Raw genomic sequence first — 18,378 nt, 5'->3', positions numbered from 1 at the left:
CGTGCTTAAATTAGCGACATTTTCCAAGCAACAGTCGGGCTTTTCATTTAATAAAAAAGCAGCGCAAACTTGGCTCCTTGAGCACGAATCTTTCGTAATGGTGGCACGACGATAAGACACGTGAGCCGGCCAGCCAACATCAATGAACAAAGACCGTACACAAATTGCTACAATAAAAGTCGTCACAATGCCAGAGGAGATCACACGTGTGGACAAGGTCGTGAACGTGGACATGAACTAGCCATATAGGTATCTGGGCTCTTTATTTTTATGACAGATTTAGGATGTGTGTTGCACCATTTTTTTCATGGCCACCGCCGTCAAGATTTACAAAGCAGTGATGAAATGTTCAAGGGGAGACTGTTGCACAAGAATAACCTCGAAATGAGAAAAAAGCTCATAATTTCATTTTCCCGCAAGATCACTTGCGGGAGCTCATTTTATCGCGTTTTCAAATATGTTTTCGCAAAAATGGCTGCCATTAAGGTTGCCATAATGTTGATTAAATTATTCCGCCAGCAAAATGAGGCAACAAAAAAAGAATCGGCGAATGGAACCACTGGGAGGTGCCATTTTCGTTGGATGATGGCTTCTGCCGTGGTGACAACGGAAAACAGGAACAATTAATTATGCGTAATTGGAATGGAGTGCTACTCGATCCTGGGAGAGCCGGTGGCAGTGTTTTAAACTAAATATGCCAGTTATGGAAATTAGTTGTTAGGAGAGGAGTGCAATCATTCAAACTCGAGGAAAATTGTTCTGTTGCGCCATCCACTTTTAAGAAGAAATTTGGAAGAATTGGAGTAATAGATTAGTCGAAAATGTGCACTTTTGACCACAAAGGCGATCAATGAAATTCTCTAGAGCTCTTTACAGACCTCTAAAGATTGGTATTTTCAATAAGTGTAACAAATCTAAGCTTTTTTGTCACCAACTTAGCGACTAACTGTGGTGTCAAATTTCGGATTCAGCGTGAAAATTTTCTCACAGCAAATAACACCTGTCAATTCCCAAATGGATTTACCCGTAATAATGTCGTATCACCAAATGAAGGCATGACCCCAACTGTTCCGGACAAATTCTCGGCCCGTAAAACCTAGAAAGAAACCCCTTTTTCGTGTACCCCTAACTCACTTTGGCTTAGGATAGTCAAATTTTACCAAAAAAGAAAAAAAAACCGCTCGAGAAAAGCTTTTCCCTTTCGCTTGAGTAGAGAAAGTTTACCCCTTTTTTTGTTGCTACTCAGTGTGTTTGTGTGTCATTCAACTTTACACTCACAGCCAGCAGTGGGACGAGAAAAGGCTCAAGTTTTCTGGTTGTTCGCCAAAAAAAAGTTAGGTAGAGCAAAAGTGGGCGGGTAAATCCTTCAGGGGTCCATAAACAACCCTAAAAAAGGGAAAGTCACCCGCCATTATGCCTGTTCGTGCATATGCTCTCGCTCTCTTTGTTGTTGCTGATCTTGCAGTGCCAGGCGGACAAAGTTTTTCACCCATGAGCTTTTCTGGTGGGAAAACAGCCAAATGTTTGCACAAGGTGCGTGCCTTTTGGCTTTGTTTAGGGGGGGTTTCCTCGTGTTTTTGAACGCAAACTATCATTTTTATGGCACAAAGTTTACAAGTGCAACAAAGGTTAATGCTTGAATTTGGTTGACAAAAAAAACAAAACAACAAAAAGACAAAAAGACAAAAAGACAAAAAGACAAAAAGACAAAAAGACAAAAAGACAAAAAGACAAAAAGACAAAAAGACAAAAAGACAAAAAGACAAAAAGACAAAAAGACAAAAAGACAAAAAGACAAAAAGACAAAAAGACAAAAAGACAAAAAGACAAAAAGACAAAAAGACAAAAAGACAAAAAGACAAAAAGACAAAAAGACAAAAAGACAAAAAGACAAAAAGACAAAAAGACAAAAAGACAAAAAGACAAAAAGACAAAAAGACAAAAAGACAAAAAGACAAAAACGAAATCAAGTTTTTAACGGTTCACTTCTATCTTCCGTAATGGAATATAAATATAACTCATTTGTCACTAATGGTTGATGAACGGGTTTGGCTGTAACACTAAACGTACAGAATACATGGAATTCGATTCCAAGCATTAACCAGCAACGTTGTTCCATCACGCTAATGTTCTCTCCCGGGAAAGGGAGCGGAATGAATGATAGCTCCGCCGTGTCTGGTCTGGTCTATCCTTTTCCCAGTATGTTGGCTACGTGGTAAGGTTAATGGTTCAACATATCTAATTGCACCGTGTCACACAGGTAAATAACCAACAGACACCATGCCATGTTTTCCCTTGGCGAATGGGTCCCTGGAGAAATCTCCTAACATTTTCTTGCTCGATTGAAAGTTAAATTGTGCTTGTTGCATTTTTTACGTGTATGATTAAAACAGAACCTGATATGAAATTAATTAATGTTGGTAATTACTATTTAGAGCGATCTCCTCAAAGTTGCAAAAACTTTCAACCTTCATCAAAATTGAACTTTGTAGCCACGTTTTCAACAAGGAGAGATAATTGGCAATGTTCGTCCCAAAGGTGTCCCAGCCCAACAACGGCATATCCGATCCATCACACGCCCAACTTAAGGCATCGCCCCGACGACGGCGTCCAGAGAGGGTGTTTCACTTCGGCTCATCATCATGCCGTGCCGTTAATGAAAGCGCAAATGGGTGGAAAATTATTCAAATTAAGTGTAAACATTTTGTGAAATCCACGCGCACGGGCCTGGTCCTGGGCACGATGTTTCAGGCCATTGCCGGACAGGTGTGTCAAAACTGTAGCGACTGTAGCGCGTTCGCTAAAGACATTTTGAATAATTGAACAAACGTCTGGTGACCTGATTTGCATAATTGGGCTGAGTTTTGGATTCGGTAGTGCCGGTTTTACTTTCGGTAAATTAATTTGACAAGATTCAAGCAGCTTCGACTTCACGTTCAATTTGGATTACACAGCTTACAGAGAACGACGTTTTACCATGGTAGGGAATAGCTTGAATTATAAACGAAAAAAAGATATTAGAAACATAACCATCAGAATGACTCTGAGTCTAAGTTTAACTCTGACTCTGACTCTGACTCTGACTCTGACTCTGACTCTGACTCTGACTCTGACTCTGACTCTGACTCTTACTGACCTGATTTGACCTCATCATAAACGAGGTTGAAACTTTTCATTGGAATCAAACTGTTTAGACTAGTGTGATGCATCTATCGCGTATTTGTTTTCAGTACAGTTAGTGAAAGCAGTCATCCAAACCGAACGATAAATAAGTGATGACCATCGACGCACAAATCCGCTTTTCCATTTTTCAATCCCCCTCGCAAAACGCTTCCTGATTGCGAGCAGGATTAATCAATCGCACTGAAGTGGTTTTTCATTTCGTCACTGATGTCTCCTTCTCTGCTTTATTTCCAGATAACTGCAGCAAAAAAGTCATGTCCCTCCAGAATGACACCGACCCGACGGCCAGCAACTCCGGCTACGGCAGCTCCGACGAGACGGCCTCCCTGCTGATGATGTCCTCGTCGATGAACCAGAGTGTCGGCAGCAACAGCAGCACGACGACAACCACGGGATCAAGCATCATCTCGACGATCAGCAAGTCACGGATGAACTCGTTCAATGGACCAACCAACTCGTCGGCGGGACAAGTAGCGAACCTGGTGCCCTCCGGCAGTGGCAACAGCAACCCGATGGCGATGAGTGCCAACATCAGTAGTTCCAACAACAAGCCAATTCTGATCCGACAGGACAGAACCTCGACATATCTCGCAAGTCCGCAGCTGTCGGCGACGGGACTGGGCGGGTCGGAGGAAAGCGCCGCAGGAGGTGAGAAAAGTTTTATTAGAATCACTACTTAGGAGGGGGTGATTTTTGATTTTTTAAAACTCATATTTTTTAAATTAATTTACTCTATGATCCATGTACGTTATCAAAACTTTCGCTTATTTTTAAAATACAATTTGAAACTAATTTATTTAAATTTAAAGCTAAACTTAACTCAATTAAGTTATAAAACTAAGCAAAAATTGCTGATGTAATTGTTCACAACGATGAAGCTTATTTTTTCTGAGCACAATGACCCTCTGTATGAACACAAAGAGTTTAAAATTAAATTTTAAATCAATTTTGAAAAATTAACTACGCGGCCCTTCTTGACTGATAAGATCCTACTTAACAGCTCTTTGTCAAGGGGATTATAGTTGATCCATCGTAAAATGTTTTTTTGCCAATTTATTTATTTTTTGGTTAACAATAGGACCCTATTGAGTACTGAGATTAAGCTTAAATTAATGTAGATTTTTAATCAATTTTGAAAAATTGACCTCGTGGCTGATCTTGACAGAAAGTATTTTGCTTGACAGTTTTTTTTTCAAGGGGATCATTGTTGATCCGAAACGAAACTATTGGCACTACGCCCCCCGGGGCATGGCCTTCCTCTAACGTGGGATTTCTGCTCCAGCGCCTCTGACGAGACAGGAGAAACCGGGACCGACGTTTTACTTCACCATCCGATAGAAGCTCAGTGGATAAGGCGGGAATCGAACCCGCGTCTCATAGCATCATCGGGATCGGCAGCCGAAGCCGCTACCCCTGCGCCACGAGACCCACTGTTGATCCATCGAGGCCTTTTCCCTGATTTTTTTTTTACCTTCCCTCCCCCTCGTGATTTTTGTGGTTTCACGCCAACCCACCTCCCCACCATAATGGTCACTTGGCTTACTTCTCCCAGGTGAAAAATCTAAAAAAAAACAAAGTTAGAATAGATTTCAAAAAAAAAATTCTCTAAATAAACCAAAAATATATTGTTCTTGCAATACGTGTGTCAAACAATCAGGATTTTTTTATAGATTTCGAATGTAATAACAACAAAACAAGATCGCAGTAAGCCGGGCGTGTGGGCAGACGTGTTTTTTCTGCTGTCGTTTTTTTTATGAGCTTTAAGGAAAAAAAGTTTTCTCAAGTTTTTGGACCAACGCGAACATTTTTGGATTAGGCCAGTGGCCCAGAGGGCAGGATAGTGGCGTGGAAGAGGCACTCAGGAGCAGTTGGACGTGCTGTACGAGAAACCGCTGGCATGACGAACGCCATGAAGGCCACGATGGGTTGCGTGCCGGATATGTCCGCACTACGAACCGGCGCTAGAGGGTTGCTTTAAGGTTTCGCGCTGCAAGCTCCTGCTCGTGGCCAAAGATCCGGACGGGTGAACCCGTGACTAGACACTTCACAAGGAACGAGCCCAAGGTTGGTTTCGTGGTGCTCATGAATCCGACGACCATCGAGGAGGAGGAGGAGTTTTACGCCCATCGGGATGTGATGGAGAATGGCACCAAGTTGACCGAGCTGCAGGCACTGCTGAATGACTTCCGGAACGTGAAGGCGTGCCGTCCCCTAGACCACAGGACTTACACGACAGTAGGTGCCTGCTGGTACTGGAGGGAGAGATTGAGGGAGTGTCTCTACTACACTGGAATCTGAACGGTAGGGGATCAAGAGGGTTTTGTTCCTCCTCAGGTATGCTTTTCCATTTCAGATGTTTGAACTCAGCAGTTTTCTTAAAGGTGAGTCTGATTTTTTTTTGCAATATAGAATAATTACACGGGCACACAACTAAGCAAAAAAATTTTAACTTTTTAATTGTTTATACTTACCAGATATTGGTGATCTATGTTTTTACTTATTAATTAATATTATCTACTCTACCAACAGAGAGCGAGTTGTGGCGCTATAACCACGGCATATAGTGTCCAGGGCATTCGTGGAAATACGATGTCCCATCCATGAGGGTCCCGGAGCACCAAAACTTCTTAGCATGGTGCTCCCAACGATTCATTGCCTAAACAAACAGGAACGTGAGCGGGAGATCCCCACGTTTCTTCCTCCCCTGTAGATTCAGAACTGTATTGTTGTTTGATCATTTATGCTCAAATTCAATCCAATTCAACGAATCATCTTTGCGGTAAACTTTACGCAGTAGGCCTGGCCGCTTTAACGTTTATGATGTTTCAATGCAATTTAATGCAATGGGGCACTGCAAATGTTAATAATGACAAGAAGATGCTAGGCGTTAATCAACCTAAGGCATTCTCCAGGATGCCCTCGAAAGACTGGCTGCGATAGGGTTAGATTAGATTAGATTAGATTAGATTTCGAATGTAATAACAACATTTTTTGAAAATGCTTCAAATTTTCCTGAAACAACGTATTTTCGAAAAAATACTCAGTTTCTACAATATGGGTATCAAACGATCGGGATTTTTTCATACATTTGTATGTAGTTTTGTGAAAGTTTGAGTATTTTCAAAAAATGATGTTATAACATGCGAATTGATACCCATATTGTAAAAACTGAAATTTTTCGTATTTTTTCAAAAATACGTAGTTTTGGGAAAATTTTGAGTTTTTTTAATTTTTTAATAAACTTTGAAATGTATGAAAAAATCCCGATTATTTGATACCCATAATGTAAAAACTGAAATTTCTAATCTAATCTAATCTAATCAGATCCAAGCGTAGCCAATCTTTCGAAGGGATCCTGGAGAGTGCCTTTGGTTAGATTACGCCTAGCACTCTTCTTGTCATTTTTTAACATTTGTAGTGCGCCATTGCATTAGAAATGCATTGAAACATCACAAGCGTTAAAGCGGCCAGGCGTAAAGCCGTATCGCAGAGATGACTCGTAATTGGGTTTAGTTTGAGCACTGAGTTTTCGAACAACAACACTACAGACGTGCCTCGGTTTAGCACCGCATATGGGGGATGCAAAACCGAGGCGTGCATAACCGAGGCACAGAGCTTATGGGATTTTGCCTATATGGGAGACATTGGCTTTAATCGTACGAAAAATCATGCAAACATCAAAAATTATAGTGTTTTGGAATCGGGATGATGTCAGCTATCCATTAAAATTGTTATTTCATGAAAGTTTTCACAAAAATACGTATTTTTCCTGTATTTCGAAAATGCATATTTTTTTCCTAAAGCAACCAACAATATATTGTAATTGCAATATGGGTATCAAATGATCAGGGTTTTTTCATACATTTTGGATGTAACAATAACATTTTTAGAAAATACTCAAAATTTTCACAAAACTACGTATTTTCGAAAAAAATACTCAAAATTTCAATTTTTACAATATGGGTATCAAACGATCGGAATTATTTCATACATTTCAAATGTAATAACAGCATTTTTAGAAAATACTCAAAATTTTCACAAAACTACGTATTTAAAAAAAAAATACTCAAACTTCAATTTTTACAATATGGGTATCAAACGATCGGGATTTTTTCATACATTTCGAATGTAATAACAACATTTTTAGAAAATACTCAAAATTTTCACAAAACTACGTATTTTCGAAAAAATACTCAAAATGTCGATGTTTGCAATAATGGGTATCAAAAGATCGGAATTTTTTCATACGTTTCGAATGTAATAACAACATTTTTAGAAAATACTCAAAATTTTCACAAAACTACGAATTTTTGAAAAAAAAGTACTCAAAATTTCCGGTTTTACAATGTGGGTATCAAACAATCGGGATTTTTTCATGCATTTCGAATGTAATAACAACATTTTTAGAAAATACTAAAAAATTTCACAAAACTACGTATTTTCGAAAAAATACTTAAAATTTCCGTTGACGATACAAAGAAACAATTAATGGAAAAATCTTGAGCATGTTATACTCATATTGTAAAAAACTGAAATTTGGGGTACACTAAAACCCCCGATTACGCTCAGGCGTTACGCTTTTTGTTAGGTTGATTTCTCGAAAACAGTGTAATGTTTCTACATTCTTTTGAAATCAATTTGTAGATCTGCACAAGACGTATAAATTGCTTTAAAAAGATTGCAAAAATGTTGCGTCGTTTCAGAGAAATCGACGAAATACAAAGCGTAACGCCTGAGCGTAATTGGGGGTTTTAGTGTATTTTTTTTTAAAAACGTAGTTTTGTGAAAATTTGGATATTTTCACAAATTTGTGTTAAAACTTTTGAAATGTATAAAAAAATCCCGAACATTTGAAACCTCTTGTGAAAACCGGAAATTTTGAGTATTTTTTTTTTTCAAAAATATGTAGTTTTGTGAAAACTTTGAGTATTTTATTTTTTTTTACTTTCGAAATGTATGAAAAAATCCCGATTGTTTGATACCCACATTGCAAATATTGAAATTTCGAGTATTTTTTTTTTGAAAATACGTAGTTTTGTGAAAATTTTGAGTATTTTCTAAAAATGTTGTTATTACATTCGAAATGTATGAAAAAATCCCGATCGTTTGATACTCATATTGTAAATATTGAAATTTTTAGTATGTTTTTTTTTGAAAATACGTAGTTTTGTGAAAATTATGAGTATTTTAAAAAAATGCTGTTATAAAATTAGAATTGTATGAAAAAATCAAGATCGTTTGATACCCACATTGTAAAAACGGAAATTTTGAGTACCTTTTTTCAAAAATTCGTAGTTATGTGAAAATTTGGAGTATTTTCTAAAAATGTTGTTGATACATTCGAAATGTATGAAAAAATCTCGATCGTTTGATACCCATATTGTAAAAATTAAAATTTTGAGTATTTTTTCGAAAATACGTAGTTTTGTGATAATTTTCAGTATTTTCTAAAAATGTTGCTATTACATTCGAAATGTATGAAAAAATCTCGATCGTTTGATACCCATATTGTAAAAATTGAAATTTTGAGTATTTTTTTCGAAAATACGTAGTTTTGTGAAAGTTTTGAGTATTTTCTAAAAATGTTATTGTTACATCTAAAATGTATGAAAAAAAAACCTGATCATTTGATACCCATATTGCAATATCAATATATTTTTTGTTTCTTTAGAGAGAAAATATGCATTTTCAAAATACAGGAAAAATACGTATTTTTGTAAAAATTTTCATGAAATTATAATTTTAATGGATAGCTGATATCATCCCGATTCCAAAACACTATAATTTTTGATGTTTGCATGAATATTCTTAGAATTATAGCCAATGTCTCCCATATAGCCAAAATCCCATAAGCTCTGTGCTTCAGTTAAGCACTGGGCCGTGCTTAACCGAGGCAGCTGAACGGTGCAAAACCGGGGCAGTGCAAAACCGAGGCATGACTGTATTCTGAATCGACAGGGGAGGAAGAAGCGTGGGGACACACCACCATACGCTCCGAGATTGTAACAACTGAAATTTTGAGTTTTTTTTCTAAAATACGTAGTTTTGTGAAAATTTTGAGTATTTTCAAAATATGTTGTTATTACATTCAAAATGTATTAAAAAATCCCGATCGTTTGATACCCACATTGTTAAAACGGAAATTTTGAGTATTTTTTCAAAAATACGTAGTTTTGTGTAAATTTTGAGCATTTAAAAAAAAATATTAAAAAAATTCTGATCGTTTGGTACTCAAATTGTAAAAACTGAAATTTTGAGTATTTTTTTTCTTTCAAAAATACGAAGTTTTGAGAAAATTTTGAGTGTTTTCAAAAAAAAATATTTTACATTCGAAATGTATGCAAAAATTTAAATCATTTGATACCCATATTGCAATAACAATAATTTTGTGTAATTTTTGAGAAACATTGCATTTTCAAAATATAGGAAAATACGTATTTTTGTGAAAATTTTCATATAATTAAAATTTTAATGGATAGCTGACAATATCCCGATTAAAAAATTATATAACTTTTTGATGTTTGGATGATTTTTCAAACGATTAAAGCAAATGCCTGGAGTTTTTTTAAAGGTCCAATTTTTTGGTGTATTTTAATACCCCTGACTCAAGGCTGTTTCAAAAACACACAAAAAAACAAAACTGGAAATTTGGTTTATTGGTCCTTTTTAAAAAGAGCTCCAGATGTCTCCCATATAGCCAAAATCCCATAAGCTTAACCGAGACAGCTGAACGAATCAAAACCTAGGCGTGCAAAACCGAGGCATGTCTGTAATAAACTCTTCCCAGCAAGAACAAAAGTAAGATTTTTTACATTCTTGTTTATAATGTCCAAATTTTATGACAATTTTATTGATATCATTAAAAATCTCAAATAAGATTGTGCAAAAAGAATTAGTCTTGCTAAAAAAATCGAAAAATAACAGTGTTAATTTCATGGTGCACTGGTTTTACCATGGAGGATAGCGAGTTTAATGTTAAAAAAGAAGCATGAAAATTGCGACATAAGCCATACTATACATGAAACTATAAAAAAAATCTATCAAAAAATATTTCGTATTATAAAAAGGTGTCTAAAGAAAGCAGTCTCAAAAACTCGCCCCAATTATAAAAAAAAACTTTTAGCTGTGATTTAATTTTTATGACTCAATTTCACCGCCAGATCAAATGTCAAATCAAACTTCGATAAAAAACGTTACTTAATCCACCTTTAGATGGTTGGTGCCTTCCTCACATTCATGAAGTCAATACATTCAGTAAAAATAGCAACATTCCCCCTTAACATGTTTAACAAATCAACTTTATTACTCATTTCTTTTGATATGGTTCGCAGACCGTCAATATTTTTGGCTCATCGGCAAGGTCTGATAAAAAAACCTATTCAACATGGAAGATTCAGACAATATTTCTATCACAATATCTGAAATCCGGCCTCCAAAAAGTGTACAAATAACACTTAAGTGCTAATAACTTTTGTCATAACTTATGTTTTAGGCTCATTTGAAAGGTCTTTTTAATACCTTTCTGAAAATGTATAACATTCTTGCAAAAACCATTCTTTTTACAATCTTCCGGACATTCGCCAAAATCGTTTTTTAGCATAACTTTTGAAGTACTTAACTAAACTTGCTGATTTCAAATAGAGACCTATGGGACCCCAAGACAGATCGAATGAGACTAATACGGTCAAAATCCGTTCATCCAGTCCGGAGATAATCGAGTGACATTTTTTTTGTCCACCCACCTACACACATTTGCTCAGATCATGATTCTGAGTCGATATATATACGTGAAGGTGGGTCTACGAGGATAAATTAATAAGTTCATTTTTCGAGTGATTTTATAGCCTTTCCTCAGTAAGGTGAGGAAGGCAAAAAATAGTGTACAATTCGAAGTACTGTTCTTAAAATTTGAAAAATTACATGCAGCTAGCAAACTTGACCGAATCAATTTTGTTGCAAAATGTTAGCTCAGGATCAAATCAATTTACGAGAAAACTTCAAATTTCCCTTGAGTCCCCAGAAGTTTTTGAAAAATTCGCGTTACTCGTGATTTTTGTAAACCCAGAAAAATAGACGCTCAAGGTGTAATAAATTCAAACAATACATTCTAGTATTTTCCTTCTTTTTTCAAAATAGAAATGTCTGCATTTTGTCGTGATCGTTCTATCTTATCGCACGTCGTTTCTTGACTAAATTTCATTAACTGCCAAAGGCATTTCAGTCAGAACTTGTTTTCCCGTGCAGAACTCGTTACGCGCCGTGCAACAAGATAGCACAATCACGTCTATTTGTCTGTGATATGACGAATACCATTGATTAATTGTGTTATTTTTCTATTCACAACATCTTATCACAAACCAGGCGAAGACCACCAGGACCAGCACAATGCCCGTTCCGTGCCGGACATCGAAATGCACTGCCGGCTGGAGGCCCCCTCGATAGCGGTGTCCAACTCGTGCCACAGCGACGGCGGCGGCGTTGGAGGGGCAGGCCGAGTCGCAACAGGTGCTGGCAGTGCGGCCAGCAGCAACTACCAACTGGTGCCGTACAACAGATGTCGCGCGTGTCGAAACTGTGACCGACGTGCCTCGACTACGCCGGTGTCCACGCTACAGCTGACGCGGTCCGTCTCGAAGGAATCCGTTCGCAGCGCACTCCACAGTCGACTCCAGCAGGTTCAACACTCGACTATTCCGCCGGTCCTCATAACGTCTTCGCCCACGTCCGGCTCGCGAATCATCCGCCAGAGCTCCCAACCGGAGGCCAGTTCGCTGCACATCTGCTGTGGCAGTCAGTGTGCGCATGCCTGTGGGGCGAACCCGAGCTCCTCGCTGCGGCAGTTACGCGAACCAGGGGACGGAATCGCCGGCATTGCGGCCGACTCGCTGCGGATCAACGGTGGGATGCGCCAGTTCAAGCAGGTATGTCGAAAGCTCGAAAGCGTCAGCGGAAGTTCTGAGAGGGGAAAACTGTTATACTCAAACGCTTGCTATGGATGGGATATTATAACACTTCTGATTAATGACGAAAGATGTTTGGAGGTGTGCTTGCTTCATCATTGCTGCCCTCTAATTAACTGTTGCTCACATTTTTCGCGGTTTTTTGAGATTCATGTTTTTGAAAGAATGATTTTACTGTAGATTTGAGTTCATACCAGGTTCCGTTTTTGTGTCTACTGGTCGAGAATAAATTGAAAATAAAAATATTAGCAAAATAAGGACAACCCTGTGTGCTATCTTAAGACAAATCTTCAAAAAACCCAATCAAAGTTTTACGATTTTTTAAATTTTTCTATTTTATGATTTCACATTTTACATCCATAACCCTCCCAAGAATGAGCGAATTTTATATTTTGTTTGATTTTTATTCGAAAGAAATTTTTGTTGAACATTTTCTATGTCCAAAGCAGATATTTTCAAATATAAATTCGTCCATAAAAGTCTCCATACAATTTTGGCATACATAAAAAGTTAAACTCTGAAAAAATACTACTTACAATTTTTGTTTAAATTCGACAGAAGAAAATAAATGGCAAAACACAATCATCTCTAAAAATTCACGTTATTGGATGCCGTTTGCATGACACAAAATTCCAGTGTTGGACTATTTCACAAGTTGTTCAAAATTCATTTGACAATTAACATTTTTGTGACGATAATTCAGCAACTATGCTGCCATTATTTGATGTAAAAAAAAAATATTTTTAAAGGTTTCATATATTTTATAAATGTATAGCAAATTTTTTTATCTTACAAAAATTACATGACTTTTACAGGTAACTAAACTCTGGTATCAAACAAAAAAACAGTATTTAGTAGCTACAGTATGTAAAAAAAGTATTTACACCCCTTGGACACTATGCACATTTTGTTATGAAACATGTAAAAAATTTAAAGTTTGACAGGGACCTAGTACTACGTTTTGTTCAGAAACTCATGCAAAACATTTTGCTACAAAAAACTCATGAAAAGATGATTTCTATAAAAAGTTATATAACAAACACTATTACGAAAATAAAAAAGGTGCAAAAAAAGTTTGTACACCTTTCGAAAAATTAACATAAATAATGTTATTTGTTGACAAATCACCATAAATCCAGTCTCCCAACTCCAAATAGGCATCCTTGACTGATTAAAAAAATAATTTGGATTGAATATAAAGTTTACTAACTACTTAGTATAAAAGTTTATATAACTCTGGAAATTCTATATAAAACTTATCTAAACTTAATTTTGCAACCTTTTAATTCAACTAAATGTCAATATATTACCATATAATTGCTAAATAAACATTTTGGAGTGGGTATAACACCGTTTTGGGGGTATTTGTATCGATAGAATAGATTTTTCGTTGGAATTTCGTACCAACCCGGAATTACGTCGCAGGAAAATCCGCCGGCATCCGAACCGGTCCACGATTCACAAGTCAACCTATGTGGAATCGGAAAGGGCATAAAATTTCCGATCTTTTGATACCCAAACATCTAGGTTTTCTTTAAAACCTACGTTTTTAAATACCTAAGCAAAAACGTTGTTATGGTTTCGTTTGCGCAACCTGCCAAAAATGTATGGAATTTCGTAATTTTTGTTCTCGTGGATCAAACTTACTTTTTGCCCAGGTATTTAAAAACGTAGGTTTTAAAGAAAACGTAGATGTTTGGGTATCAAAAGATCGGAAATTTTATGCCCTTTCCGATTCCACATAGGTTGACTTGTGAATCGTGGACCGGTTCGGATGCCGGCGGATTTTCTACGACGTAATTCCGGGTTGGTACGAAATTCCAACGAAAAATCTATTCTATCGATACAAATACCCCCAAAACGGTGTTATACCCACTCCAAAATGTTTATTTAGCAATTATATGGTAATATATTGACATTTAGTTGAATTAAAAGTTTGCAAAATTAAGTTTAGATAAGTTTTATATAGAATTTCCAGAGTTATATAAACTTTTATACTAAGTAGTTAGTAAACTTTATATTCAATCCAAATTATTTTTTTAATCAGTCAAGGATGCCTATTTGGAGTTGGGAGACTGGATTTATGGTGATTTGTCAACAAATAACATTATTTATGTTAATTTTTTGAAAGGTGTACATACTTTTTTTGCGCCTTTTTTATTTTCGTAATAGTATTTGTTATATAACTTTTTATAGAAATCATCTTTTCATGAGGTTTTTGTAGCAAAATGTTTGGCATGAGTTTTTGAACAAAACGTAGTACTAGGTTCCTGTCAAACTTTAATTTTTTTACATGTTTCATCACAAAATGTGCATAGTGCCCAAGGGGTGTAAATACTTTTTTTACATACTGTATATCGAAAAAATTGTGCATAATATTGACATGTCATTATCGTACTTTTCGTTTGAAAATTATATTTTACATCGAAAAATAAAGCAAAAACAAATTTGAGCTTTTTCCACAGTTCCCGAAAGCTTTGTTTATTTTCGAACAATGTGTAACAATGTCAAGTGAATTTTGGTTAACTTGTATCATTACTCAAAATCTGGCATATGACATAAAATAGTAGTTTATGCAACAAGTTGCAAAAAGAGGATTTTTTCAGCAAGAGTCGTACATTTATCTAACGAGGTTCACCGAGTTAGATAAATATGATGAGTGATGAAAAATCAAGTTTTTCAACGAGTTCCATACAACGTTTTTTGCAATTCCGAAAAACACCCTTTGGACAGAATTATAGGACAAATGTCCATGCATTGAGTCAATGAATCGTTCAAATCAAAAAAATGTTGAAAAGTATAACTTTTCCTAACAAGTGCTGAAAAGTTCAACTTTTCAGCATCCATTTCAGTGCTGAAAAGTAGAACTTTTCAGCATTTGTTTTGAAAAGGGTTACTATTCGATTCTATTATTTTTGGTGCAGAAAAGTAGGCTGTTTCGTCGTTCAAGAATGACAGGCAAAGTAAGTAGTTTCACGACGGAATTGCAAAAAGATTATTTTTGCTATTTCGCTGCTAAACTGTCAACTTTTCCTGTCCTTCTGGAGAAACGAAACGGCCTTCTTTTCCTTACCAAAAATAGCAGTATGGAAATTTATTACTTTTCAATACTTTTCGGTAAACCTTGTTGGAAAATTGTATGACTCGTGAGCAATTCTCTACCAAAACCGGAAATGGATTTTATTTGTATTTTTTGATTTGGCTCAAACTTTGTGGGGGCCTTCCCTATGACCAAATAAGCTATTTTGTGTCATTGGTTCACCCATACAAGTCTCCATACAATTTTGGCAGCTGTCCATACAAAAATGGTATGTAAATATTCAAACAGCTGTAACTTTTGAGTGATTTTTCTGAGCTATAAAGAAACATGGTCAAAAAATCTGCCGCCGAGTTATGAATTTTCGAAAAAAAAAACAGTGATTTTTGGAAAAAATCGAAGTTTCATGCAAAAACAAGTTTGACATTATTTTTTAACGCAAAATTGAATTTGCAATCGAAAAGTACTTTACAATTTTTTTTGATAAAGGGCTCCGTTTTCAAGATATAGCCACCAAAAGTTTGATTTTAGCGATTTTTTTGCAGTTTTTCAATTTTAAAAATAGTGACCATGAGTGACCATTTCTAAAAGTATTTTTTTAGAAAAGTTCAGAAAATTTTCTATAAAATTGTCTAAGAGACATTGAAGATTGGACCTCGGGTTGCTGAGATAGAGCCGCTTTAAGAAAAAGAAACACGAAAATTGAAGTTTTCTAAGTCTCAACAAACAACCCACCATTTTCTAATGACGATATCTCAGCAACTAATGGTCCAATTTTCAATGTTAATATATGAAACATTCGTGAAATTTTCCGATCTTTTTGAAAAAATATTTTGAAATTTTTTAAGTCAAGACTAGCATTTTAAATAGGCGTAATATTCAATGTTTGGCCCTTTTAAAATGTTAGTCTTGATTTTAAAATTTTCAAAAAAAAAATTCGAAAGGATCGAAAAATTTCACGAATGTTTCATGTATTAACATTGAAAATCGAACCATTGGTTGCTGAGATATCGTCATTAGAAAATGGTGGGTTGTTTTGGTGAGACTTAGAAAATTTCAATTTTCTTGTTTTTTTTTTCTTAAAGTGGCTGAGATAGAGCAACCCGAGGTCCAATCTTCAATGTCTCTTAGACAATTTTATAGCAAATTTTCTGAACTTTCCTAAATAAATATTTTTAGAAATGGTCACTCGTGGTCACTATTTTTAAAAATCTAAAAACTGCAAAAAATTTGCTAAAATCAAACTTTTGGTGGCTATATCTTGAAAACGGAGCCCTTTATCAAAAAATCTGTAAAGTACTTTTCGATTGCAAATTCAATTTTGCATTAAAAAATAATGTCAAAATTGTTTTTGCATGAAATTTGGATTTTTTCCAAAAATCACTATTTTTCAAAAATTCATTACTTGGCGGCAGATTTTTTGACCATGTTTCTCGATAGCTCAAAAGTTGCGGATTTTAGTCCCCTAAAACATATCAAAAAATCTCGAAAATCAAAAAATACGTATTTTGGGAAATTGAGTTTTAGTGAAAAAAAAGTTGATAAAAAAATTTGCAAATTTTTTTTCCGTGTACCTATATTTTTCTCAATTGTCCTCAACAATACCTACAACTTTGCCGAAGACAACAAATTGATCAGAAAATTCACTCAAAAGTTACAGTTGTTTGAATGTTTACATACCATTTTTGTATGGACAGCTGCCAAAATTGTATGGAGACTTGTATGGGTGAGCCAATGACACAAAATAGCTTATTTGGTCATAGGGAAGGCCCCCACAAAGTTTGAGCCAAATCAAAAAATACAAAACATAAAAATGGTTGAAATCGGCCGATTTCGTAGAGAGTTGCTCTCGTGCTAAAAAAAACTTCTTTTGCAACTTGTTGCATAAACTACTATTTGCGCATTTTTTTGTGTGTGAAAGTCTCATAAAACATTAGTTTTTTTAGAGTGTAGCTTTTTTTACTCACAAGTGAAAATTTCAATAGCATTTTTAATGAACATCTGCCAACATTGTATGGAGGCTTGTATGGACGAACTAATAGTGTTTTTTTTTTGTCATACAAAATTACTTAAAAATGTTCATCCAAATAAAAAAATACAAAGACTTATAATTCTGTAAATGTAAACAAAAATTCAATCTCACTTGCTCTAGTGTCAATTCACGTTGAGTTTGAATGGGATAGACTGCTTGTTTCCATCTACGGATTTTTCCTATTGAATAGTTAATACGCTGCCCCTGATCGCATAACTGTCCCATATACATTTTCATCGTTTTTGAGTTATTGATGCAGTTTTGTTTAAAATCGTGAGATCTTTCAGAAAAGCATATAACATCCAGTACTTTGTTCTAGAAATCTGGAGGAAATCCAGTTTATCGTGAAAACTTAACATGTAGCCTCATGTGTGGGACAAACTTGCCTTGCGTTTTTCTCAGGTTGCCGTTTTTGCATATGGGACATTTATGCGAACATGGGCAGTACGGAATTGTTCGAAGTCTCAGAGAATTGCTCAAAAACCACGTAGACATATTGCAATTGAAGATAAATTATGAAAAAAATATGAAAATCATACCAATACCAATTTATACGCCAATGTCAAAAATTAAGCAAGAACTTCACATGCTCCATCATCTTGCTGCCTCGAAAAGAAAAGTGTGCTAATCTGCTGTCCGATCGCGGGATGAAAACAGCAACAGACATACAGCATCAGCTTCGACAGCAGCACCTTCTCCAACAAGCACGTGTGTTGTGCTTCGAAAATAACCTCGACTAAAAATAAAACCGCCACTAGCTTTAATAGCTACGCTAATTTTTGCCTTCTTCTGCTCATCTTTCTTTCCCTTTTTACTTTTAATTTTTTTGCTACGTTCTAACTTGCTTACTTTCTTCTTTCTTGGCGCTCCGACTTTGGGAAATTGGCCAGACGCGAAGGCAAGGCACGGGATTTTTTTCCTGCCGCCAGGTTTGAAGGGAGGAGGCTGGGCAGATTGAAAAGAAAAATCCCGAAGGGGGAAATGAGTGTGTGTCGATTAATTTCTCCGCGAATCGAAATGCCTGCCTGCCCGCTTGATACATGTTATGTGAAAATAGATTCGACTTTGAAACGCAAATAGACCGCACGAAACGCAGAAACACTTCGCCCTGCTGCTGGATGTTGATGGATAAGTGCGTGATCTTCTTTTTAATTTGGTGAAGTTGG

General features: G+C 36.0%; 1 protein-coding gene across 10 annotated transcripts in view; it reads left to right on the top strand.

The window, feature by feature from the left end:
- Window positions 1–18,378, top strand: part of LOC120416662 (small conductance calcium-activated potassium channel protein) — a 441,654-nt gene that overhangs the window by 116,340 nt on the left and 306,936 nt on the right. For all 10 annotated transcript variants that reach the window (XR_008212046.1, XR_008212047.1, XM_052707820.1 and 7 more), the window contains exons 2-3: window positions 3,418–3,831; window positions 11,545–12,104. Coding sequence is in view for 8 of the 10 variants with exons in the window: in XM_052707820.1 (XP_052563780.1) it covers window positions 3,438–3,831; window positions 11,545–12,104 (954 nt within the window). In the remaining 2 variants the exon portion in view is untranslated. The remainder of the gene's footprint in view (window positions 1–3,417; window positions 3,832–11,544; window positions 12,105–18,378) is intronic.

Source organism: Culex pipiens, chromosome 2 (assembly GCF_016801865.2).
Source record: "Culex pipiens pallens isolate TS chromosome 2, TS_CPP_V2, whole genome shotgun sequence".
Classification (NCBI taxonomy): domain Eukaryota; kingdom Metazoa; phylum Arthropoda; class Insecta; order Diptera; family Culicidae; genus Culex; species Culex pipiens.
This window is presented reverse-complemented; position numbering and strand designations above follow the sequence as displayed.